Raw genomic sequence first — 26,599 nt, forward strand, 5'->3', positions numbered from 1 at the left:
TCAAATTGCACTAATTTTTCAAATGAAATTTTTGTTTTTTCAGGCTATTCACATGTTTTTTTTGAAAAATGTAAATATTTTCATAATTTAATTGGGGTTTTTTGTACTAAAAAAAAGAAAAACTTGGATTTATCATTATTTATAGGTTATTAAGCCATTATTTCACTGGTCTGGCCCACTTGAGATCAAATATGGCCCCTGAACCAAAATGAGTTTGACACGCATGATTTAAAAGAAATGACCTGCAGTTTTATTTGAATGAAAAAGTCAGTTTTTCTTCAATTTTCTCTGTTTTTGACAAAATAACCCTCAACTTTAATCTGATCTTTAATGAACATCTACATGATCAGTGAATTAAATATAGGAAAATACATGATTTTCACTGAAATAAAGCAAAATACAGAGTATAATAATGTGATAAATGATGATAAATCACTTAAAGAAAAGATAAACAGTGAGAGAAAATCATTTGGGAACTGCCACAAAAATACACTGGGTCTTTATGGGTTAAAATGACAGTTCGGCCAATAACAGACTTATTTTCTGTTTATTTATTTTGTTTTGTTGTTATTTATCACTCATCATGTATTAAATGATATAGTGAAGTTATATATTCATTAAACTTTTTTTTCGATATAACAGAAAAATCTCAGCCTTTGCCACTGGTGAAATGATGCTAATTGAACATAACATAACCAACAATAAATATGGCAGCAAGCTTTCTATGTTTACTGTCACAGTACGTGTCATTTTGCATGAGATGTATTGATTACTATGAGGTATGAGCACATTCTGTTTTTTCAGTTGACAGTTAAGAAAAAAAAAAAAAAAAAAACAATAAAGAGACATGCAACAGTAATAGTTTCCCAACTCCCCTGCGGTGTATTTGTTATATTGGAATCAGAATTGTTTGGTTTAACATGACATATAATAGGCAAAAATAAAGCCTACAAACAAAAAAAAAAAAGAAAAAATACAGAAAATAACTCTAGCTGTCATAACATAGAAAAAAGAAAATAAAAGACACAGTCAAAGTTAGTGGTTTTTGTTTCTGCATTCACCACAGTGGCTCTTTATAAACTAATAAAACTAATAATAATTGTATCCACACGAAGAGAAAACCTTTCGCTTTACTCTTCTACTGTTTGCAGCCCCTCCCAGAGTTGGAGAACCTTCACAGCACTCCAGTCCCAGCTCCGCCCACTGAGGCGTCCTTCGACAATGATGATGAAGATGCAGCTGAAACCTCAGGACAGGAGATGGAGATGACCACAGTTAGAGGTACAAACTATTCTAACTCTGCCAGTGATGTGTTATTTCCTAAATCTACCAGCAGAGAGTGCTGAAAGACATACTGACCTCAATGGTTTTCTATACATTTTAATACATTTCTGTGGTAATTGTGTTAAAATGTTGCTGTATTTTTAACATGTTCACTTTTTCTGTGTCACAGTAAGATCAGCATACACTACTACTCCAGTCTCCACACCTGACACAGTAAGTATTTTTGTTTTTTTGTCTGTTTGAGGAAATAATGCAATACATACAGTACATTTGTCTATAAGGTTGTATAGTATCATTCTATTCTGCAGTGGGATTATCACTTCCTTTTATAAATAAAACTCAACATTTTCTCACCCGTCACAGGAAATACTAGCGATAAAAAGAAATCCTTTCATAAAAAGTAGGGCTGCAGCTAATTAATAAAATTAAAATAATGTTCAGTGTCAATTAATCTGCTGATAAAATTTTCATCTAATGTTGTTAATTTTTGGTCCTAAAGCGTCAAAAAAAACAGTGAAAAAGTGTTTCCCAAAGGCCAATACGTTGTTCTGAAAAGTCTAAATTGACACAGTGGAGGGAAAACACCAAATATTCCCATTTGAGAAGATGGAATCTGGTAATTTAAACTAAAAAAAAAGTACTCAAACTAATTATTGATTATCAAATTTAGTTAATAAATGTAGCAGTCAGCAAGTAGTTGATTAATCATTGAAGTTCTAAAAATATTAGATTTATTAGATACTATAACTCCTCTGCACAGATAAGTAATATTATCTTAAATATGACCTTAAACTCCATTGAGTTATTTAAAAAGCAACTGAAGACCTTCTTGTTTAGACATTTTTTTTAGTTAAGGGTGGGTTTTATAACCTTTTGGTTTTATACTTTTACGCCTGTGTCTGTGTATGTAATGTATTTTACTCCTGATTTTATTGTAAAGCACTTTCTGCAAAAAGTGCCACATAAATAAAATCTATTATTATTATTATTATTATTATTATTATTATTATTATTATTATTATTATTATTATTATTATTATGTGCTTGTGGTATATGGACTTGTGTCTGCAATAAAGTTATTATTATTAATATTAATATTAATAATAATAATAATAATAATAATAATAATAATAATAATAATAATATTATATTCTGTATGTTGTATGCTTGTGGTATATGGACTTGTGTCTGCAATAAAGTTCATTATTATTGTTATTATTATTATTATTATTATTATTATTATTATTATTAATAATAATAATAATAATAATAATAATAATAATAATAATATATTCTGTATGTTGTGTGCTTGTGGGATGTGGACTTGTGTCTGCAATAAAGTTTATTATTATTATTATTATTATTATTATTATTATTATTATTATTATTATTATTATTATTATTATTATTATTACATTTATTTATTCTGTATGTTGTGTGCTTGTGGGATGTGGACTTGTGTCTGCAATAAAGTTTATTATTATTATTATTATTATTATTATTATTATTATTATTATTATTATTATTATTATTATTATTATATTTCAGTCAATATATGAATACATTAGTCAAATGTGAGTCCGTCCTCCCATCAGCCCATCCTGATGTCACCGGGGCAAAAGGGGGAGCGAGGTGATCCAGGTCCAGCTGGTCCCCCAGGACCTCCTGGCCCACCAGGGCAAGCATCAGAGGAGTGGAGGGTGTCTGGAGGGGAAGAATTACCTGGACCCCGGGGTCCACAAGGGCAACCAGGATCACCAGGCCTGCCCGGAGCTCCTGGGAAAGATGGAGAGCGTGTAAGTTAAATGTAGTCTTTTAATAGCATTTGCAGTACTTAAAGGTGTGTGTTTTAGTTAAGTGTATGGGAGTTATTTAGAGCACAGCCTGTTGTTTACGTCAGTCCTTCAGGTCAAAATATAATAATGAACTGGTTTCCATTTTTGTGTTTTCTCCAGGGAAGCAAAGGTGAAGCCGGCGTCCCAGTAAGTAAAGTGGATTCAGTCCAATAGATTTATAGGTCCAGGCAGGAGTCATTTTTTAGTGTCTAAATAAACTTCTGCAGGACTGGACTGCTCTCATTTTGAGTATGCAGATACTGTTTCAGTGTATGCTTCACATTACAGTCGGCCGGATGCTCAAACCTATTGTCTGTAGGGAACTGTTGACTGGACACTTGGATAACTCACAGATTTAGTTTGGCTGATATGACTGTCCTTTATTATGATGTATGTACATTTAACTCTACAGAATTTTTCTATGTATTCACTATTTTTAATCAAATTTGACTATGTTTTTTTTTTGTTTTTTTTTGTATTTACAGATGCGGAAAAAATTATTAGACCACTCTTGTTTTCTTCAATTTCTTGTTCATTTTAATGCCTGGTACAACTAAAGGTACTTTTGTTTGGACAAATACAGGGGTTGGACAAAATAATGGAAACTCCTTAAAAAATCAACAAAATATAATTTAATATGGTGTAGGTCTGCCTTTTGCAGCAATTATAGCCTCAATTCTCCGAGGTATTGATTCATACAACTTGTGAATTGTTTCCAAAGGAATTTTAAGCCATTCTTCAGTTAGAATACCCTCCAACTCTTTTAGAGACGATGGCGGTGGAAATTGACGTCTTACTTGAATCTCTAAAACTGACCATAAATGCTCAATAATGTTGAGGTCTGGGGACTGTGCCGGCCATACGAGATGCTCAACTTCATTAGAATGTTCCTCATGCCATTCTTTAACAATTCTAGCTGTATGGATTGGGGCATTATCATCTTGAGGTGAAGGTGTTTCCATTATTTTTTCCAACCCCTGTATAATGACAACAGCAAAAATAGCTCATTAGAGTTTAATTTCAGAGCTGATATCTATCCATTTTCCATGTTTTCTTGATAATAACCAAAATCACTTCAGTTCTTACATCAATATCTATGGCATTGTACTGACAAAAACAGTGCTTTTAGGCATTCCATGTTTTCTTTTTTGTCTGTTTTAGTCACATGATACACACAGGAGTTAGTACTTGTTTGCATAACCATTGTTTGTGATGATTTTTGATGGTCTAATAATTTTTTCTGCAACTATATATGTAAACAATGTTCTCACAGGAGACAACACTTGGACAAAACTCTAAAAAAAAAATAAATAAATAAAAAAAAAAGTAAACCTAACAGAAGTTTCATGGTTCCAGATGAGAATAATAAACCAATATCCGGAAATTATACAAGTGTAAATACAAACAAGATCAATATTTCAAAGTTTTACTGGTTTTAATATCCTGTGCAAGTCGACCCATTCATGCTAACATGTGAAGCAACTGAATTTGTGACTTTATTAAATCATGTTCGCTGATTATACTGGATACCATGAAGTTCCCACAATGGAACATTAATACATTTTCAATAAGTTTATATATATTTTGTCAATTGTATGTTGTATACCATTTTTTTCCCCCAAACTTACGGCAGCAACAGTATTAACCCCTTCATGCATGACGTCCACATTTGTGGACACATAGGCTACATTCAGACTGCAGGCAAATGTGGCCCAAATCCGATTTTTTTGCCCATATGTGACCTGTATCCGATCTGTTAAAGACAGTTTGAACAGCACAAATCCGATATATGCGAAAAAATTTACTACATAATGCACTGAGGTAGTTTATTACAAAATGCGTCAGTTTATTACATAATGCGGCTTTATTACAAGATGACGTGACATTCTTATTACATTTTGAACTTTTATTACATAATGGGAATTTATTACATGATGCGGCTCAACACACCGTCATCTTCTACAACAGTGAGTAAAACCCATGGAGTTGGAGACACTAAGGCTACGTTCAGACTGCAGGCAAATGTGGCCCGAATCCGATTTTTTTGCCCATATGTGACCTGTATCCGATCTGTTAAAGACAGTTTGAACAGCACAAATCCGATGTTTTCAAATCCGACCCAGGCCACTTTCATATATGGTCCTAAATCCGATACATATCTGATATTTTGCAATGCGACTTCAGTCTGAACAGCCAGGTCGCATTTATCCGACCTTTACATCACTGAAATGCGACAACCGTCACAATTCTGCATCCCTCCATACTTACTTCTATAAACACAGTGCGTGCTTACGTTGTCACGTATTACATCAGGATCTCTTTAGCGCATGTGGGTCACTTCAGGGTCACATTCTGTTCATACTCAAAACTGATACAAGTCGCATTTAATGTGTAATATGAACAAGTACATGAAAAAATCAGATTTCTCCAAAAAATCCGAATTGTGCATTAAGACCTGCTGTCTGAACGTAGCCATAGTTGAAGCTCACTTTCCAAAGGGTTATAAAGACAATATTCTCCAAATCACATGGGGGCAGTCGCTATAGACCCTAAGCAATACAATGAAAAAAATATCATTTTAGTTTTAGTATTTGGTCTGCTGTGATCTCATAAATTTAACCTCCTAAGACCCAGCAATCGTTTTTTTGTCCATATTTGTAGACAAGAGTTTCACAGCTTTATACAAAAAAAAAAAAAAAAAGTCCACCACAAAGGACATTCCATTTTTTTTTTTTTTTTTTTTAAACGCATCTGAAAAAACTGCTGCATCATGACTTTTCCAATACAGGCAACTATTTTTATTTAAAAAAGCCAAAACTTTTATATTCCTGGGTCCCTGGAGGTTAAATATCTTCTTAATAAAACAATATGTACCAAAAAAAATTTAAAAAAAATAAAAATGCATTTCAACTTTAGCCTAATTTTGAGTAATAAAATCAATCTAAAAACAAACAAACAAAAAAAAAAATACACAAGTTTTTTTCATAAGTCATGCATGAAAGGGTTAAATCATCACCCCTCTTTCCTTTACTGGATCTACTTCTAAAATGGTATCAGTGTGCTTAGCTTTATCTTTGACCCTTCCGTCCTCTCATCAGGGACAGACTGGGATTCCAGGATTCCCAGGTATGCCTGGAGACCCTGGACCTAAAGGGGAAAAGGTAGATAACATCCCTGTTTTTCAACCACACTATATGATATCACACTAATATATAAAACAAACACAAGAATATATGAATTCCTAACCTTTAGGGTGATACCGGTGTTGGACTGCCGGGTCCTCCAGGGCCTCCTGGACCTCCGGGACGACCCAGCAAGTCATCTATAATCATGGTAGGCTATTATTGAGGATCCTTTATTTTGACTTTCACAAGGTCGCCATAAAACCTGGTTGGTATTTTCACTTTATTGCGTACATGTAAGAATGACTTTATGGGATTACTGTCAAATAAATGGGGTGATATCAGGCTATTATGGCTCAAACTTTATACTCAGGTGTGAATTTTGAGTAGAGGAGTTAATCATTTATAATCATAATATGGCCCAATCTTATTCAATAGTTCGTTAACTGTCTGGCCTGGTTATGTCTTGCAGGAGGGTTCAGGATTTGAAGACTTCGATAGCGATGCAGAGATTCTTAGAGTGAGTGACCTTCAGGAACTCTTCAACATTCTTCTCTCTATTTGGCATCGGATTCCTCTTTTGCTGTGACTCATCTTGCATTGATTCTTTATATCTTTGTTCTGTTTCTCATCATCATGTTACAGCTTTCCTTTCCTGTTGCTGTACAGAAAACCCAAAAATACATATATACCATTACCGTTCCTATTTGTGTGACTTCTTCTAGGGACCTCCTGGACCTCCGGGGCCCCCTGGTCAGCCAGGCCTTCCTGGACCCCCGAGCGAGGACCTGTTTCCGGGACCGCCTGGGGCTCCCGGAAGAGATGGGATAGATGGAGAGAAGGGTGAACCTGGACTCCCTGTGAGTTTTTCTTTCCTTTCTCCTTTTACATACACGATCTCACAATTACTTCTTCATAATTAATATCTTATTAAATGTAGATAATGACCCGTCAGCTTTTATTGATGATCTCCTGCAAGTAACATCAGTTATTAACTTAACTTTAGAAAGCCAGAGGAGACATACGATCAAGAATTTCTCTCAAATGTGATTTATTGTAGCTAGTGATGTGTAAAACTACACAAGCTCCGTGTCTGTACAGTTTTCCAACTACACCTCAGTCTCTCTGGGATTCAGAACCTTTGTTATTACTGATTTAGAATCTGTTTTCAGGTCATTGAAGAGTGGTTTAGTGGCTCTTGGTCTGGCTCTGGTTCTGAGTCTGGCTCTGGTTCTGGGTCTGGGTCTGGTTCTGAGTCTGGCTCTGGTTCTGGGTCTGGCTCTTGGTCTGGTTCTGGGTCTGGTCAGGTATTCAGATGTGGTCCCTGCAAATCCAAGGGGCTGAAAAGACAGTATTTTCCCCAGCTTTATTCTAAATACCATGTTCATTCACCGCTTTCCAGCCACTGCTTTTTGCCCTAAGACATAAGAAAATAAAGTATTGAGATGTAATGGAAACAGGACTTTTTGAAGCATGTGTATATAGAGTGAATAAAAAAAAAAAGCTGGTTTAAGAGGATCAGTGTGTCTAGTTGATGTTACTCCTCAGCAGGGCACTAGAATACATATGCACTGAGACATCAGAAGCTCAAACAGGTCATGCACTTTTTTTTTTTTTTACCATAGAGAGCTAACAGCCTTTTGGCAGAAACTTCAACAGCTTCTGAACATGGTTTTGAGCTGCAGTGTGTGTTGGGGAAAATGTGTCTTTTTACAATGTTAGATGCTTTTACTAACCGTAAGAAAATAAAACTCACAGGGTTATAATGTTTCTACAGTGCTTAAAACGCTTCAAGGATTTAGCCTCATCATTTTGTGGGAGCTAATTAGTCTTGTTTGCTTGAACTTAGGTTAAACCTTTGTTGTAAAAAAAAAATTTTTTAATCCATGCAAGCCATTAAATGAAAGTGCAGATTCTCCCAAAAAGGTCATGTATTCATGTGAAGTCTGAAATGTTAATAGCATTTTATCACCTTTGCAGGGAGTCGATGGAAAGGATGGTGATCCAGGGCCTGCAGGGGAGAAGGGAGACAAGGTGAGAATGTATTCACACTAAAGACAAACACACGTGTGATATATACTAAGTTGACTTTTAAAGGTGCTGGAGACTTTCATGACTAATTTTTCATCAATCTGTAAAACCTCAGTCATAGCCTAATTATCACGAATCTGTAAGTCTTTCTGTTGTTAACCGTGTGTTTACAAACCGACCGGTGACGTCACTCGGGCATCTTCAGAATTTTGTCGCAACGTGCATTGTGGGAAACTTAGGTTCACACAGCCACCTGACAGCGGCAGCACGACCATATGGTATTATATGGATGAAACAAACACGCAGAAACATGAAAACAACTGGAGGAATATGCACAGAAGGAAGGGAGTTCCTGCTGTTTCCAATCTTGTCTGTTCAGCTGCTGCTATAAGGTGGCTGCGCGAGCCTTCGCTTCCCACAATGCACGTCGCGACAAAATTCCAAAGATGCCCAAGTAACCTCACAGCTTGTTTGTAAACACATGGACTGTTTATGGTGGATGGCACGAAGAAATTGTTCACCGTAATGCAAGAGATTCAGGTGAGTAATCACAGAAAGACTCACAGATTCGTGATACTTAGGCTATGACTGAGGTTTGACAGATTTGATGAAAAATTGGTCACGAAAGACTCCAGCACCTTTAAGAATCTGTCAGCATTGTTGGTCTTAACCCATAAAGACCCAGTGCTACTTGTACGTCACTTCCCAAATGAATTTTTCTCTCTATTTAACCTTCCTTCAGTGACTTATCACTATTTGTTGTGATATTATCCTCTGTCTTTTGCATTTTCCCATAAAAATCAGGTATTTTCCTTTATTTATTTGCTAATAATGTGGATGTTCATACACTGTAAGACCGAGTAAGTTGAGTTTACTTTCAAAATTTTAGTAAACCGGTTACCTTAAAATTTTTAAGTAATGAAGTAATGAAAACTTGAGTGTATTCAACTTAAATGCTTGATTTGAATGGAATTGCTATTTAAAGAACACACTAAATGCCAAATTAATTTAACTTAAAATTTGTTGCAATGTCAATTGCTTTGTTTAATCATTAGACTTAATATCATCAGTTCATTGTATTCAATTCAAAGTAGATTTAAATTTAACTATTTTGCCATATAAATTGTTTTATTTATTCAGTTTAATACATTGTAGCAAGTATGGAAGTTAGGCAGGAAGTTAACTCAAAGTAATTTGTCAGTACAGGAAGTGTTTTCAGTTTGGCAAAGCATAAAGATTCACATAAAACTAAAACAATTATAGAGGAACAGGAAAACCATTGTTGGGCCTATGGCTCTGACTCATGGTGCAGCTCTACAAAAATACAAAAACAAACACAAAAAGGCCAATAAACATTGCCGTACACATATCAAGTCAAAATTAGCACTAACAACACAACCCCGCTGAACCCCTGCACATAAAAATAACACATTTTCAACAACATGCCCAATACCCACAATGCAATGTTGAGATAAAAAGGTGTGGTCACGACTACAACTTAGTGATTTAAATCCATTCATCTTCAACTTTTTTGTACTTTCGACTATGTGTACAAATTAGTAGAATATACTTAAGATTCTATAGTAATGTAATAAAACTTAAATCATTTAAGTACATTGTAATTAAGGCATTTTAGTAAATACAAAGGCCGGGCTTACAGTGTAAAAGCTCAGATTAAAGTTGAGGGTTATTATATCAGAAACAGAGGAAGTTACTTTTTTTGAGCAAAGATATCGACAGCTGAATGTAAAAACAAGTATCAGTCTTTTGGCCATGAGTCTAGCTCTCCAAGACCAGGGTTGGTGACACCTGATGTAGATGTTCATAAAAACTCAGATTAAAATCAGTCAATCAGATTTTATTTATATAGCGCCAAATCATAACAAAAGTTATCTCATGACACTTTATATATAGAGCTAGTCGAAACTAGACTCTGAAGCTAATTTAAAGAAACCCAACAGAATCCTCCAGGAGCAAACATGATGCACAGAAAAATTAACTAGAACTGTCAAAAGTCGATCAGCTGGTGTTAGTATAAATACCACTAACCAGAACAAATGTCCATAACTGTTAATACTACTACTACTACACGTACAAGTATTAACAGTGGATATACAGTACAGGCCAAAAGTTTGGACACACCTTCTCATTCTTCGCATTTTCTTTATTTTCATGACTATTTACATTGTAGATTCTCACTGAAGGCATCAAAACTATGAATGAACACATGTGGAATTATGTACTTAACAAAAAAGTGTGAAATAACTGAAAACATCTCTTATATTCTAGTTTCTTCAAAGTAGCCACCCTTAGCTCTGATGACTGCCTTGCACACCCTTGGCATTCTCTTGATGAGCATCAAGAGGTAGTCACCTGAAATGGTTTCACTTCATAGCTGTGCCTTGTCAGGGTTACTTAGTGGAATTTCTTGCCTTATTGATGGGGTTGGGACCATCAGTTGTGTTGTGCAGAAGTCAGGTTGATGCACAGCTGACAGCCCTATTGGACAACTGTTAGAATGCATATTATGGCGAGAACCAATCAGCTAAGTAAAGACAAACGAGTGGCCATCATTACTTTAAGAAATGAAGGTCAGTCAGTCTAGAAAATTTCAAAAACTTTGAATGTGTCCCCAAGTGCAGTCGCAAAAACCATCAAGCGCTCCAACGAAACTGGCTCACATGAGGACCGCCCCAGGAAAGGAAGACCAAGAGTCATCTCTGATGCTGAAGATAAGTTCATCTGAGTCACCAGCCTCAGAAATCGCAAATTAACAGCAGCTCAGATTAGAGACCAGATGAATACCACACAGAGCTCTAGCAGCAGACACATCTCTACAACAACTGTTAAGAGGAGACTGCGTGAATCAGGCCTTCATGGTCAAATAGCTGCTAGGAAACCACTGCTCAGGAGAGGCAACAAACAGAAGAGATTTATTTGGGCCAAGAAACCCAAGGAATGGACATTAGACCAGTGGAAATCTGTGCTTTGGTCTGATGAGTCCAAATTTGAGATCTTTGGATCCAACCGCCGTGTCTTTGTGCGACGCAGAAAAGGTGAACGGATGGATGCTACATGCTTGGTTCCCACCATGAAGCATGGAGGGGGAGGTGTGATGGTGTGGGGGTGCTTTGCTGGTGACGCTGTTGGGGATTTATTCAAGATTGAAGGCAACCTGAATCAGCATGGCTACCACAGCATCCTGAAGTGACATGCCATTCCATCCGGTTTGCGTTTAGTTGGACCATCATTTATGTTTCAACAGGACAATGACCCCAAACACACCTCCAGGCTGTGTGAGGGATATTTGACCAAGAAGGAGAGTGATGGAGTGCTGCGCCAGATGACCTGGCCTCCACAGTGACCGGACCTGAACCCAATCGAGATGGTTTGGGGTGAGCTGGACCGCAGAGTGAAGGCAAAAGGGCCAACAAGTGCTAAGCATCTCTGGGAACTTCTTCAAGACTGTTAGGAAACCATTTCAGGTGACCACCTCTTGAAGCTCATCAAGAGAATGGCAAGAGTGTGCAAAGCAGTCATCAGAGCTAAGGGTGGCTACTTTGAAGAAACTAGAATATAAGAGATGTTTTCAGTTATTTCACACTTTTTTGTTAAGTACATAATTCCACATGTGTTCATTCATAGTTTTGATGCCTTCAGTGAGAATCTACAATGTAAATAGTCATGAAAATAAAGAAAATGCAAAGAATGAGAAGGTGTGTCCAAACTTTTGGCCTGTACTGTACTACTACTACAACAGTTAGTACAAATAATAGAAACCTCTACCATCTATGGGACTATATAATAAATACTATCACAGGAGAGGGGCAGGATCACAGCAGCAGGTCCAGAATTGGTCCTTGGAAAACCTGTGATTATTCGGGGAAAACCTGTGAGGTGATAAAGCACAGACACAAAACTGAGGGTTGTTGTATCAAAAACAGAGAAAACTGACTTTTTCAGTTGAATCTATCATAAACTGAACATAAACCAAGTGTCTCCATCTACTGTTATTGATCAAACTCCAATGGGTTTTACTGGTGAATCAATGTTGTTGAAGATGATGGTGTTTCCATGGTAACTATGGGTCATATCTGATGACCATGAAAAGATGACAAACTATATTTTATACCAATTATTTACATGTATTGATAGAATTAGTGGATCAGAAGTTATTAAACATTTTATGTCAGTAGATGGTTTTGGTTGCCAGTGGCTGTTTGGGGCTTTATGGGTTAAAAGAAGTTTTTAAAAATGTTCTTTGAATTCATGCATTTGTTCACATAGTGCATGAAAACTGCTGAAGTATTTTCTCACACGTGACTGAAGCACTAACACAACTGAACGGGCTAATGGTTGTGTAGCTGCTGTTGTGACACTGCCTTTTAATATGAGCCACTCTGATTTCCCTTGTGCAGAGCTCTTAAAGCACTTCACACTTAGCAAAAACAATTACCCACAAACAAAATAATTAACACAAAGAGCCAGGCTCTTAATGAGGTGATCCCAAGCACTAATAATCCTGACAGGCTTAAGTGTAAACAAGTCTGTGTTGTAAACAGCTGCCTTATCTCTTACTTGTCAGTCATCACAGCTCAAAACATCGATTTGTTTTCCTTTGTTGTTCAACCACTTTTTTTGCAGTACTTGATGTAATTTTCAGACCCGCCTACACAATGTTTGTAATTAAGCATTTTATTAGTGAAAACACTCAGGGGAAAACATTGAAATATTAAGTTAGATAGGAATTTTTTTTTTAACATTTGTCTGTTTGATTTGTCTACAGGGAGAAAATGGCATGGGTGGACCACCAGGGCCAAAGGTAAAGATTTTTTGCGAGTCTTGATTGAACATTAAATATTATTAGTTTTTTTTGTTTGTTTTTTTTTACAGGAAGAGTGCTCATTGATGAACATCCATATTAGAATAAAACATAATGTGGAGAACCCATTTAAAAACTTTAAAAAAAAATGACATGTACATCTTTGGTAAAAAGTGAGAATATTAATGGGCCAATAATAGAGCCTTGTGGGACCCCAATTGGCCATTAATGATAAACAGATTCAGCACTGTCAAAACAAACACTTATTTTCTACAGGGCAGGTATGAATTTATCCATAGTCTAGTTTCTGCAGAAAAATGTGTTAATTTAAATAAAATAATGTGATGGTTTGCCTTCTCAAATGCCTTCTTTAGCGCCAAACCAGTCATTTTTGTGCAGTAAATATCTGACTATTTCCTAAAAAAGTGGGTTGATTCTGTCGAGTTGTTTATACAGAAACCAAACTGCGCAGAAAGAAAAACAGAATAACCCTTATTTTGTCTGTTTAAAAGCTTTGCTACCTACCTCACAGAAATCCTTAGAAATAATAGGAAGGATGCTGATCGGCCAGTATGTTAAATGAAGTAACTGTAGCCACTTTCCGAACTAAAAGAACGATTACTGACAGATTAAGTTAATGTCACTGAACGTGTTAAAAAGCTGGTTTCAGTCCAGTAGCTATCTTTGAGTTTGCGCTTCAACAGTTTAAAACCTGATCTAGCCTTGACTTCACAAAATCAACTGTTTTCCCCAGGGAGATCAGGGCCCACCAGGATTCCCAGGCCTACCAGGATCAGATGGTTCAGAGGGGCAGCCTGGACCAAGGGGTCCACCTGGCCCTCCTGGTCCCCCTGGAAGGAGCTATACCTTGGACTTTGAGGTACACAATGTTTACAGTGTGATGACCAGGATATATAACATACAGTCGTGGAAAAAATTATTAGACCACTCTGGTTTTCTTCAATTTCTTGCTCATTTTAAACAACTAAAGGTACATTTGTTTGGACAAATATAAGGATAACAACAAAAATAGCTCATAAGAGTTTAATTTCAGAGCTGATATCTATCCATTTTCCGTGGTTTTCTTGATAATAACCAAAATCACTTCAGTTCTTACATCAAAAACAGTGCTTTTAGGCATTCCATGTTGTCTGTTCTGTCTGTTTTAGTCACATGATACACATAGGAATTAGTACTTGATTGCATAACCATTGTTTCTGATGACTTTTGATGGTCTAATAATTTGTTCCACAACTGTAGACAGGATGAATATGATTGTTCCATTGGGAGTTATTATCAATTCAATTCAGCTGAGTTTTATTTATATAAAGGCAATCATAAAACAATTTTGTTAGAGATGGCAAAACTACACACATTCTTTCTTCAAGCAGAAGTACAAATACTTGCATACTTGTTATGTATGACATCTAACAATGGCTACACCAGAAATTGTCATTGTTTTTATGGCATATTGTCGAATACATTAACCCATAGAGGTCTGAGCCTATTTTGGCTGTTTTTGAGTACTTTTGATTTCACCTTTATATACTATATAAAGAAATGTTTACTATACCCATGTTTGGTATCTTTTTTTTCAGCACAACTTCCTTTATCTCATCTGCCTATTATTTTTTCACTTTAACCTACTATATCAACACAAAAGGACAAAAAACACACAAAATATATAAAATCCAATTTGAAAAATGTATATAATTTATTGCATAAATAACACAAAGATGCTTAATGAACCTTTTCAAAAACTTTAAAAGTGAATATTGGTTCCAAATATTAGGTATATAAAATCAAAATTGGAATAAATTAAAACTATACTCAAAAAAAATGACAAAGATATGGTAAGAAATATAACGCCCGCCCCACCCCATTTTCATACTTTTATTTACGTTTGTTTGCTCTGGTTTCAAAACGTCATACCACATCCCCAGTGGTCTACGTGACCGACTTGTAACGCTACGACACGTTGAAAATGTCATGTGATTCAGTCATGGGGCCGTGACCGTGGACTCCTAAGGGTTACGGTTAAAATTGTTTAATTGGAAATAATGTAGGAAGTAATACAGATATTAGATAGGTAGTTTTACAGATATTATAAATTACTGGATGGAACAGTAAAACATCAGACAAATAATTATCTGTGAACTGTACAAAAGTACAGAATTAAGCCTTTGTACATCATTACTCCCCACTACTGGTTATTGTAATATCTGACATGCAAACACCTGCAAAAAACTCTGTTTTTATGTTGCATATATCTCCCTTATTTCCAAGTTTGCACCGTGTTTTACTTTTGTATTTACACTAATGCACCAAATTGCTCACTGTATCCATGGAGTAAGATTATGTAAGATTAAAACAGTAAGTTCAAGTCTAGTTTAATCATTAATAATTTATTCCACTTCTAAGGATATGGAAGGATCTGAGCTGCAGAGTGGCTTTGGAGCTGTGCTGTCCAGAGGTCCTCAGGTAGAGCTATATTTTGTAAAACAAACAGCAATCTACAGTATGACCCTTTTATGCCTTTCATCATTTCAGCCTTTACATAATCACTTTAGCACTTATCTTTTTCCCTCAGGGTCCTGCAGGAATTCCTGGACTTCCAGGACCAAAGGTAAGATGTGTATATTAAGATTCAGTACAGTTTTTCGATTATGGTTAGAGTGTTTTGATCTAATATTGATAGCTTGCTTGACGTTGCTTCCTGAATTTCCCCTTTTCCCTCCTTTTCGTCTTGCAGGGTGAAGTTGGTTTAGTTGGCCCCCCAGGAAAGCCAGGTCAGAAGGTGAGTCTACTGTAATGTCTAGTCCAGTAAGAAACACACCAGCTAACTGTGTGTAACACCAAAACACATCCATGTTCAAACACAGCTGTTTTTAATGGTGTCTGTAGGGGGAGCCAGGTTTTACAGGACCACCAGGGTTTCCAGGAATGGAAGGACTTAAAGGGGCAGAGGTCAGTAAACAGACTGACACGAACTAATAAATCTCATGTGTCATTGTTGAAATCTGCAGCACAACAGCATGTTTAACCTTGGTGGTTTTATGTTGTGTCTTCTACAGGGGCAAAAAGGTGATAAAGGGGACCTGGGACCAAAGGTAATAAAAGTGTACACAATGGGTATGGTTACATGATGCGATTTATTTTTCCAGAAGAAATTAATTCGGAACTAAAGTATTTGCTCTTCTGTTTACATGGAAATGTTAAACCTGAATAAAGGTTTACATGAGGTATTAATGAGGTAGATAAGTGAGTAAAAGGGTTTGCGCTGCAGTGCTAACGTTGCCTTGTTCTCGCAGCCCTTCTGTTAGCTTAGCTTAGCATAGTCACTGCATTTCCATGCTCACACATAGCCAGTTTGTTGTCTTTTGTAAGTGATTTTCTGAAATCCAATTCACCCTAATTATTTCTTTAGATCCGCAACTTACTGCACTCATACAGTCTTGGGACTGTTGTGTTGACGGAAGTTGGAAAATCTTTTAGTTGGAAGGGATGCATGCGCTAAATTAGCTGAGCTTTACCATTTTAGCTTTGCATTAGTTTTTGTTTCCCAAGATTTTATTACTACAGTAAGTCACATGACCATGATTTGAGCCTCAATTTGTGATCATATTGACCCCACTGGACTAAAGTAATGATTAGGGAGAACTGAATTTCACAAAATCACTCATAAAATACTACAAATCACCTATAGAGGGTATGCACATACATCACTCCCCCCCGAGCCACATCCCTCTAAATCAGACTGAGTGGCAAAAACCAACCTGTTCAACATGGAGTATAGCAGTAAACACAGTGGGTATGGTTACATGATGTTTTTTAAATCCGATTTATTTTTCCAGAAGAAATTAATTTGGAACTAAAGTATTTTCTCTTCTGTTTACATGGAAATGTTAAACCCGAATAAAGGTTTACATGAGGTATTAATGAGGTAGATAAGTGAGCTAAAGGGTTTGTGCTGCAGTGCTAACATTGCCTTGTTCTGGCAGCCCTTCTGTTAGCTTAGCTTAGCATAGTCACTGTATTCCCATGGTCACACGTAGCCAGTTTTTTAAAGCTGATTTGTTGTCTTTTGTAAGTGATTTTCTGAAATCCGATTCTCCCTAATTATTTCTTTAGATCCATGACTTACTGCACTCATACAATCTTGGGACTGTTGTGTTGACGGAAGTTGGAAAATCTTTTTGTTGGAATGGATGCATGCGCTAAATTAGCTTAGCTTTACCATTTTAGCTTTGCATTAGTTTTTGTTTCCCAAGATTTTATTACTGCAGTAAGTCACATTGCCATGATTTGAGCCTCAATTTGTGATCATATTGACCCCACCGGACTAAAGGAATGATTAAAGAGAATTGAATTTCACAAAATCACTCATAAAATACTACGAATCACCTATAAAAGCCTGGCTGCGTCTGACCATAGGAATGAAACAATTATGCTAAACTAGGCTAAGCTAAGCTAACGGAAGGGCTGCAAGAACAAGGCAATCGGTGCACTGCAGTGCAAACTGATTTGCCCACTTATCGAACTCATTGGTGCATGACAAATGAATTAATAAAAAAACAGGTGATGAACTCTTCCTTCAGGGTTTTCCAGGCTGGTAGATCCCATCAGAATAGCCCACTGGAACAGTTTGGGTTGACTAGACTGCATTGCATATCCTTCCGCCAGCGCAGAATGTGTGCGTCATCGCAACAGGACAAGACAACGAGAATGTGCAGAATGGCAGGAATAAAGTCCAAATGGAATTAAGGGTTTACATGTCCCAGGAAGAGTTTAGACCAGAATTAAAAGTGGATTAAACCAGTGACTTTAATCGGGTTTAAATTTAATCCGAATTTTTCTTTTTCAACTGGCATAAGGTGTTTACATGGGCATCTGAAATAGGATCTAACCTTTAATCAGATTAAACCAGGAGTAAAAGTTGTCATGTAAACGCATGGAATATGCCACGTACATCGTCCATAGAAACAGTCATACGTTTGTAAAACTGCAAATATAACACTACATCTAACTGTGTTCCCAGGGAGAGGCAGGACGTGATGGCATCAGTCTACCTGGCCCTCCGGGACCACCCGGGCCTCCAGGACCCATTATCAACCTCCAGGATGTAAGTAGCATCTCACTAAAAGCATCAAGACAAGCTCAACAGAAGAGAGATAAATAGAATTAGTCAGTGTGTATTTACTGATGGATCTCTCCCTCTGCTTTTATCCAGCTTTTGCTTAATGACACAGATGGTGCCTTCAACTACTCAGGGATTTTTGAAGCTCAGGGACCTGCTGTGAGTACCAGACCAAAAGAAAACACAGACTTTCACCTGTCAAAGCTTGACAAATATGTTCCTCCTAACACTTCAACATTGAGATATAATATGTACGGATGTGTGGTTTATTCAAATGCATGAATTTCCTTGCTGTTTCCATGGTTCAAAGGGTCTAAAGGGTGACATTGGGATTCCAGGTGTTCAAGGACCTCCAGGACTGAAAGTAAGTCAAACGTACATCTGTTGTTTCTAGTCACATGCACACAAAATCTATAGAAAATAAAAAAACAAGTGAACAACAACAAACAACAAACCCCACCCCTTGCACATATTGTAGTTTATTTTGGCATCGATCCAGCTGATGTCATCATGTCTATGTGTGTGCTGATGTCAGCATATCAATTGCCTCTATATGTGCTAAGTTTGAAGTAAATTCAAACAAAATTGATGTTTTTATAGACATTTGAAATTTCACCCATTTTAAGTAAAGGGGAGAGGAAAAAAGATTTTAAAAATATATACAAAAATTGAACTTTGACCTACTTTTCCCAAACCACATCTATTCTGGGTCACTGGCAATCTATGAACCAAATTTGGTATGAATTCAACCAATAGTTTTGCTGATAAAGATATTTGACATCTCACCTATTATAAGTAAATGGGGGAAAAAAAATAAAATAAAATAATAATAATAATAATAATAATAATAATAATAATAATAATAATAATAATAATAATAATAATAATGTAAAATTTGACCTACTGTTTCCAAAATGTAATGACATCTATTCTGGGACACTTGTAATGTATAATTGTAATTTGGTATGACTTCAATCAATAGTTTTGCTGCTACAGATATTTGAAATTTCACCCATTATAAGTAAATGGGGAAAAAAAAGATTTTAAAAATTCATAAAAAATTATAACTTTGACCTACTTTCCCCAAAACGTAATCAAATCTATTCTGGATCACTGGCAATCTATAAACCTAATTTGGTATGAATTCAACCAATAGTTCTGCTGTTACACACATTTGAAATTTCGCCCATTATAAATAAATGGGGAAAAAAAATTTAAAAATTCACTAAAAAAAAATTAATTTGACCTACTGTTTTCAAAATATAATGACATCTATTTTGGGACACTTGCAATGTATAACTGAAATTTGGTATGAATTCAACTAATAGTGTTGCTGCGACAGACGTTTGAAATTTTGCCCATTATAAGTAAATGGGAAAAAAAAAAGATTTTAAAAATTCATAAAAAATTTGAACTTTGACCTACTGTTCTCAAAATGTAATCAGATTTATTCTGGGTCACTGGTGATCTATAAACCCAATTTGGTATGATTTCAACCAATAGTTTTGCTGCTAGAGTGTTAACAACCAATAAAACAAACCGAACCAAAAACAATACCCCGTGCCTCCCCTTCGGGGGCCAGGGTAATGCATTTATCTTTAGAATAATTGTGTATTTCTTATGAATTTTACCACAGCTTCACAACGACACCATAATTGTTTCCACACATATTTGGGTATTTTTATTTTGTTTCTTTCTTTTAACCTTGTAATACTGTATAACAACAAATACAAAAACACATTCATGAAGGTTATCAGTCTGCTTGGTTTGTTTACCTGCTTTATTATGCACAGGGTGAAAAAGGTGAACCAGGACTTGTCATTGCAGCAGATGGATCCATGATGTCAGGTCTGGCTGGTCCCACGGGACCCAAAGGAGTCAAGGTTAGATTTCCCAATTCCCATGCACAGATTTCCCTTAATTTCTTTATTCTGTTAGTTACATGAATGTACCTCAGGGGAATGCATATTGTAGAATTATTCATGACATACATTTTACATATTTATAGGGAGATAATGGTGTTCCCGGAACTCCTGGAATTACAGTAAGGCGCTTCACTCTCTATTCTATATGTTGAATTTACATTTGCATCATAATACATGCATGTGATTGGTTTCTCTCCACTGTCATGTAAAGCAATAGATTCTAAAATTACACCATGACCCTCTCTGTCATTGTGACCTGTGCTGTAGATACAGTACCTTCAATAAACGCTGTAAGTGACTTTGATTTGTTCACAACAGGGACCTATGGGACCACAAGGACCTAAGGGAGAATTTGGCTTTCCGGGACGACCTGTAAGTACCTTGAACTCTCCATTTTCTGAGGCACTACATGTACAATGAAAACTAAAAATAACATTAAAGAACAAAAAGGAGCGATTTTGGTTTCTGGATTTGAATTCTGTACATCAGCAGTTAAAACTATTCATCAGTTATACAACTCCGAGGCCCAATCCCAGTTCACCCCTTGGCCCTCCCCCTTCCTTTTTTTTAATTAATTTTTTTTTTAATAGCCTTTATTTAATTTAAGGAGATTTTACAAATCATTACAAAACACAAAAACATATCCATCTATACTTAATAACTGCATACATATTTCCCCTCCTGTATATACACCCACTCATAAAAATATACACTTCACGATGATGAATAAGGGTCAAAACACATTAATGTCCCGTCAGAGATCGAACTTTAATTGATTGTCATTCCAACATTTATTTCAATATAACGTAGCTCCTTGTTTTGGATAATCCCTTATGGTCCAACTAAAGAAAAAATGAATTTAAAATTAAAAACGTAAGTTATTTAGCAACACTAATCTGTCAAATTGTCTCTAAAATATCCCGTCAGTGAGATTTCGAATACTGTTTTGACCCCACATAGATAAAATATCTGTATATTCACTCACACATATAAATATACACCAACACATATATTTACAATAACAAATGCATATGTGCTTAGACCAGTTGTTCCCAACCTTTTTTGGCTCATGACCCCATTTTAGCATCACAAATTTCTGGCAACCCAAGACATTCAAAATGGAGACTTTTTTTTTTTTTTGCTAAAATTAATTTGTTTTTGATCATTTAATAGTTTGCTATACTATGTTGTAATAAACATTAATTTTAGACGACATTTAGTCTATATAATGTATATTCTTATGGACGGAGACAGAAAAGCCAGGTGTAGATTACTGCACAAAGTGAGAATTTGATTTTCCTTGGTCAGGATATGTACAGTCAGTCCAGCTTGGATTTCCAAGGCTGACAATTAATACTGAACAAACAATAACTCAAACTATGAATTATGAAAGAGCTGCAGCATCTGAAACTGACCACAATGAACATTTGACAGATAAACAGAACCACAGTGTTTCAGTTTCAGCTTCACAGTTTGTCATGTCTTTTATGGATTGTGATTGTCTCTCTCAACTCACCATATATTTTTATTAGTAAGTTTTTATTTTATTTTTATCAATTACTAGAAATTTCAGGTGACCCCATTTGAATTCCAGGCGACCCCAAGTGGGGTCACGACCCTAAGGTTGAAAAACACTGGCCTAGACTAATACACATGTCTACACACACATATACATCTACAAACTTACACCCTACATGCACCTCTTCCCCCTCTTTTTTTATAAATAAGAAACAGGCCCTTACCCCTACCCCTTGACCCTTGCATTTGGCACTACCCCGTCAAACGGAGTTGCAAGAGGTAGGGGTTGAAACATTCCCCTATGAAATGAGACAACCCTTCGACACCTGTTACGTCATCAGCAGTTATCGATGCCACTATAAACAGATGCGGCAAATTTGTTTCCGAAAAAATTCCTCATGCCGTCAGCAGCTGTAACTGTCTCTGTTCCATGGGCTTAGATCATCTTTTTACAGCTATCAACCACAAACTGCAGAAATGCGATCTATAACACAGTGAAACTGCATTAAACGGTCGATCAAATGATTAAGTTGCTTATGAAGAAAATATGTACATTTGTGTGTTTCTTTCATCACACTGTTGCACTTTTTGGCTGTGTTTACCTCCATCTCAACGAAAATTTAAACAGAGTTATGGGAGATTTCTCATACCCCTCCGTTTGTAGTGTGGTCCTGAAAAATCTCAGTTTCGAGGCCCAAACAGACCTCCGTCTTAGCCCTTCCTCTCCAACTCACTGAAAATCAGGACACCCCTACCCCTTCACATGAAGAGACCTATACTTTTGGGTCTATCACTGTGTTTCAGGTTATTCAGTGGGGTAAAAGTTCAATAAAGTAGATGGAAAAAAAAAAATCCCTTTTAAAAAAGAATTGTCTATCAGCGCAGATGCTTGAAGCCCGTGGCTTAAATTCAATAAACTTGCTGTTGATTGGTTTTACTTTAAATTAAATCACACTTTGACACAGTCAACAAACTACCCAATTTCCCACATTTCCCTGCGGGAATCATTAAAGTAAAATCCAATCTAAATTTGCATTCGACTGAGAACTTAGATCATTCTGTATAATGTCTTACTTCTTATATAGGGTCGTCCAGGTCTGATGGGACCTAAAGGAGAGAGGGGGGACTCTGTCGGGCAGCCGGTGAGTCATACACTCAGTTAAGAGCATATGGATACACTGTACACTACTGGAACAACCACAGAATGCAGTCTATTGATTTATAAGTCCTTTCAGAATATTTCATTTAACCCATAAAGACTCAAATATCCAACATGGACCAAAAACGTCTACTGATCTAAACTGTTTAATACCTGTTGATCCACTAATCCTATCAATACATGTAAATAATTGGTGTAAAATACAGTTTGTCATCTTTTCATGGTCATCAGATATGACCCATTTGGACTTTCAGAGGCTCCATAGTTACCATGGAAACACTGTCATCTAACATTGATTCACCAGTAAAACCCATGGAGTTTGATCAATGACAGTGGATGGAAATACTTGTTTTTATGTTCAGTTAATGATACATTTTACTGAAAAAGTCACTTTTACTGCAGTTTTCTCTGTTTTTGATATAATATCCCTCAATGCAAAAATAAGAAAATTAGCCATAAATAACTTTGACAAGTAAGTGACACTGAAGGAAAAACAATCACATACATTCCTGTCAATAGTAATCATATGTTTTCCAACCTAAACATCCTAAAACTACAGAAAAATTATCCCATAAAGACCCAAATATCCACCGTTGACCAAAACCATCTACTGATGTAAATGTTTAATACCTGTTGATCCAATAATCCAATGAATCCATGTAAATAATTGGTATAAAATACAGTTTGTCATCTTTTCATGGTCATTAGATATGACCCATTTGGACATTCAGAGGCTCCATAGTTACCACGGAAACACTGTCATCTTCTACAACATTGTTTCACCAGTAAAACCCATGGAGTTGGATCAATGGTAGTGGATGGCAATGCCAGGTTTATGTTCAATTAAAGCCATATTTTACTGAAAATGTGACTTTTTCTGCAGTTTTCTCTGTTTTTGATATAATAACCATCAACTTTAATCTGAGCTTTTATGAACATCTTTATGATCAGTAAATTAAATACAGGAAAATATAATGTTTACACAGGATAATATTATAATAAATGGTGATAAATCACTTAAGAAAGGTTAGATATAGAGAAAATTTCATTTCAATTTTCGCACAAAAGTAGCGCTGGGTCTTTATGGGTTAAAATCAAATCCCCTCACTTTTAGTTGATTATCTCTGTTTTTTATTTAATGGATTCAGCTCACTTTCCTCTTTTTTCCAAGGGACCTCCGGGCCCTCCAGGACCACCAGGCCGACCAGGAATCTTCAACTGCCCCAAAGGAGTAAGTCAAACACATCACACGTCACACTGAACTGTTGAATAATAGTGTCTGATTTGTGATGTATTCACTGTCCGCTCTGCTGTCTGAAGACAGTGTTCCCCATCCCTCCCAGACCCCACTGCAAAATGGCTGTAAGTTTCTGGGTCATTCAGTTATAAAAGCTGAACTGAACACCCATAGTGTCTGTCTTCCCTTATTAAACTCGCCTATATAATCTCACATCGTAACACCCAGTCCTGTGCTGGCACTTTTATGTCGATCCCATTCACACCTCCGAACATCAGTTTTCCTCTTTGACACTTGGATGTTTTTTTTTGTTTTTTTTTTACATTGACTGTTTCCTTCATTTATTCAGCACATGCACATATTGTTCAGTATTGCATTCATATTTCTAACTATTTTTGCTCAGAATATTTCAGGGATGATTCTGAAATATTCCTGCATGCTGCATGTCAAGTCCGGCAAAGTGATGGTTCACTGCCGTAATCGAACCGAGGTAGAACTAAAATCACATCTACTAAAAAATCTGCACGTGTTATTGCATGTTCAAGGTGATGGTGATATGGTGAATAATAGTACAGATAAGATGGAACTGTGGCTCTTATTAACGTCTTTGTTCATCCTTTTTTTGTAGCTTAACCCGAATGGAACCATTGCAGCCGGTAAGATGGAATTTTTTACTTTCTATATACAGTGAGGAATATTTTCACTGTACATAGAATTCATGTTGTATCTTTAGGATTCATAAACAGTTGATATAAACCTGACTTTTTGTCTCCAAGGCAACTGTCAGACGGGATTAAAAGGAGAAAAGGGAGATAGAGGCCTACCTGGACTACCGGCTCCACCAAGTATGTCTACACTTTAACCCATAAAGACCCAGTATGACTTTTGTGTCAGTTCCCAAATACAGTTTTCTCTCTATTTAACCCTTTCATGCATAGTGGTCACTCCAGTGGACAGTTATTCTCCAGCTGTTCTCTTGTATATTCATGGATTTTGTTGTTTTAGTTTCATATCAGCCAACATATTGGACACTTATGCATCATCCCATACACTATAAGTGATAACATTACTGTAACTTTGCTATTCTTAATAAACCTGATCTAACATGTTTGCGTGTAAATCAGTTCCTTGTTGTTGTTATGAGACTGTGATTAACAACATTTTTTTTTTTTTTTGCATATTATCTCCATGAAGTGAATAATGACTAGTATTAGAATATGTTAAAATGTGAGACAACATCTAATTAGCAGCATTTAATGTTTTTATTTCATAGTTTTCACACAGTATATCAATAAATACATGTTTCTTTGCTTCAAAAATTAAACACATGGTGTCCAGCTGAGTGGACATTTTTGCAACTCCATAAAAAATAGCTTAATAAAAAAAAAAAACAAATATATATATATATATATATATATATATATATATATATATATATATATATTGCATTGTTTTTTTAATGCCTAAAGAGGAATAAAATAACTCCAGAAAAAAATAAATTTGATTAAGGTTCTTGTAATTCATGCGTGAAAGGGTTAACCTTTCCTAAATGATTTATCACCATTTTATTCTTACATTATCCTTTGCATTTTGCATTTTTTCTAGTGAAAATCATCTATTTTCCAATATTTTATCCACTGATCATGTAGATGTTCATAAAAGCTCAGATTAAAGTTGAGGGTTATTATATTAAAAACAGACAAAACTGAAGAAAAAGTTACTTTTTCAGTAAAACATATCATTAAATGAACATAAACCCAGTGTGTCCATCCACTGTCATTTATCAGACTCCATGGGTTTTACTGGTGAATCAATATTGTAGAAGATGACGGTGTTTCTACAGTAACTATGGAGCCTCTGAACATCCAAATGGGTCATATCTGATGACCATGAAAAGATGACAAACTGTATTTTACACCAATTATTTGAATGTATTGATAGGGTTAATGGATGGACAGTTATTAAACAGTTTAGATCAGTAGATGGTTTAGGTTGACAGTGGATGTTTGGGTGTTTATGAGTTAAAAAAAACCTCAGTAATACCTCTACTAATCATTAGGGATGAATAATGAATTTCTTTGGAGTAAAAAACAAAACAAAAAAATTTGCAGACACAGGTTTTATTGTAAATTCTAATGATATCTCTTGGTAAAATTCACTCTGTGTGTTTTAATTGTCTTTTGGAATATATCTAGGACTTTGTATGTGCATTGTATATTGATCAGATGTTCTCCCCTGTTCCCTTCATATGTTTTTTGTTTTTTTTTTCTAGACTCGTTTCTTCCAAGAGGAGGTTGGGTAAGTTTCACACAGAAACCTTTTGGATGCTTTTGAGACATACTGGTTTTGTAAGGTACAGAGCAAAACTATTTTTTCTGTGTGTCATCACACCTGTGTCTGGTCTCAGGGTAAACAGAGCATCAAGGGAGAGAAGGGAGACAAAGGGGATGCAGGGTTTCCTGGACAACCGGGTCCTCCTGGGAGACCTGGACCAGTGGTGAGTCAGTGCTTCAGGCAAACAGAACTATA

The 26,599-nt window shown here is 36.0% G+C and overlaps 1 protein-coding gene across 2 annotated transcripts in view; it reads left to right on the forward strand.

The window, feature by feature from the left end:
- LOC115411568 (collagen alpha-1(XVIII) chain-like) overlaps positions 1-26,599 on the forward strand; it is a 192,055-nt gene that overhangs the window by 153,809 nt on the left and 11,647 nt on the right. Inside the window, exons 8-36 of one of the 2 annotated variants that reach the window (XM_030123758.1) lie at positions 1,152-1,281; positions 1,454-1,497; positions 2,880-3,080; positions 3,240-3,266; positions 6,218-6,280; positions 6,372-6,452; positions 6,714-6,761; positions 6,967-7,101; positions 8,222-8,275; positions 13,059-13,094; positions 13,849-13,974; positions 15,516-15,575; positions 15,685-15,720; positions 15,847-15,891; positions 15,999-16,061; positions 16,169-16,204; positions 18,133-18,216; positions 18,325-18,390; positions 18,542-18,595; positions 20,025-20,114; positions 20,240-20,275; positions 20,475-20,528; positions 22,760-22,816; positions 24,005-24,064; positions 24,154-24,195; positions 24,699-24,726; positions 24,847-24,915; positions 26,343-26,368; positions 26,478-26,567. In XM_030123758.1, the coding sequence (XP_029979618.1) occupies positions 1,152-1,281; positions 1,454-1,497; positions 2,880-3,080; positions 3,240-3,266; positions 6,218-6,280; positions 6,372-6,452; positions 6,714-6,761; positions 6,967-7,101; positions 8,222-8,275; positions 13,059-13,094; positions 13,849-13,974; positions 15,516-15,575; positions 15,685-15,720; positions 15,847-15,891; positions 15,999-16,061; positions 16,169-16,204; positions 18,133-18,216; positions 18,325-18,390; positions 18,542-18,595; positions 20,025-20,114; positions 20,240-20,275; positions 20,475-20,528; positions 22,760-22,816; positions 24,005-24,064; positions 24,154-24,195; positions 24,699-24,726; positions 24,847-24,915; positions 26,343-26,368; positions 26,478-26,567 (1,941 nt within the window). The remainder of the gene's footprint in view (positions 1-1,151; positions 1,282-1,453; positions 1,498-2,879; positions 3,081-3,239; positions 3,267-6,217; positions 6,281-6,371; positions 6,453-6,713; positions 6,762-6,966; positions 7,102-8,221; positions 8,276-13,058; positions 13,095-13,848; positions 13,975-15,515; positions 15,576-15,684; positions 15,721-15,846; positions 15,892-15,998; positions 16,062-16,168; positions 16,205-18,132; positions 18,217-18,324; positions 18,391-18,541; positions 18,596-20,024; positions 20,115-20,239; positions 20,276-20,474; positions 20,529-22,759; positions 22,817-24,004; positions 24,065-24,153; positions 24,196-24,698; positions 24,727-24,846; positions 24,916-26,342; positions 26,369-26,477; positions 26,568-26,599) is intronic. The other variant, XM_030123759.1, reaches the window with a different exon arrangement.

Source organism: Sphaeramia orbicularis, chromosome 20, assembly GCF_902148855.1.
Source record: "Sphaeramia orbicularis chromosome 20, fSphaOr1.1, whole genome shotgun sequence".
NCBI lineage: Eukaryota > Metazoa > Chordata > Actinopteri > Kurtiformes > Apogonidae > Sphaeramia > Sphaeramia orbicularis.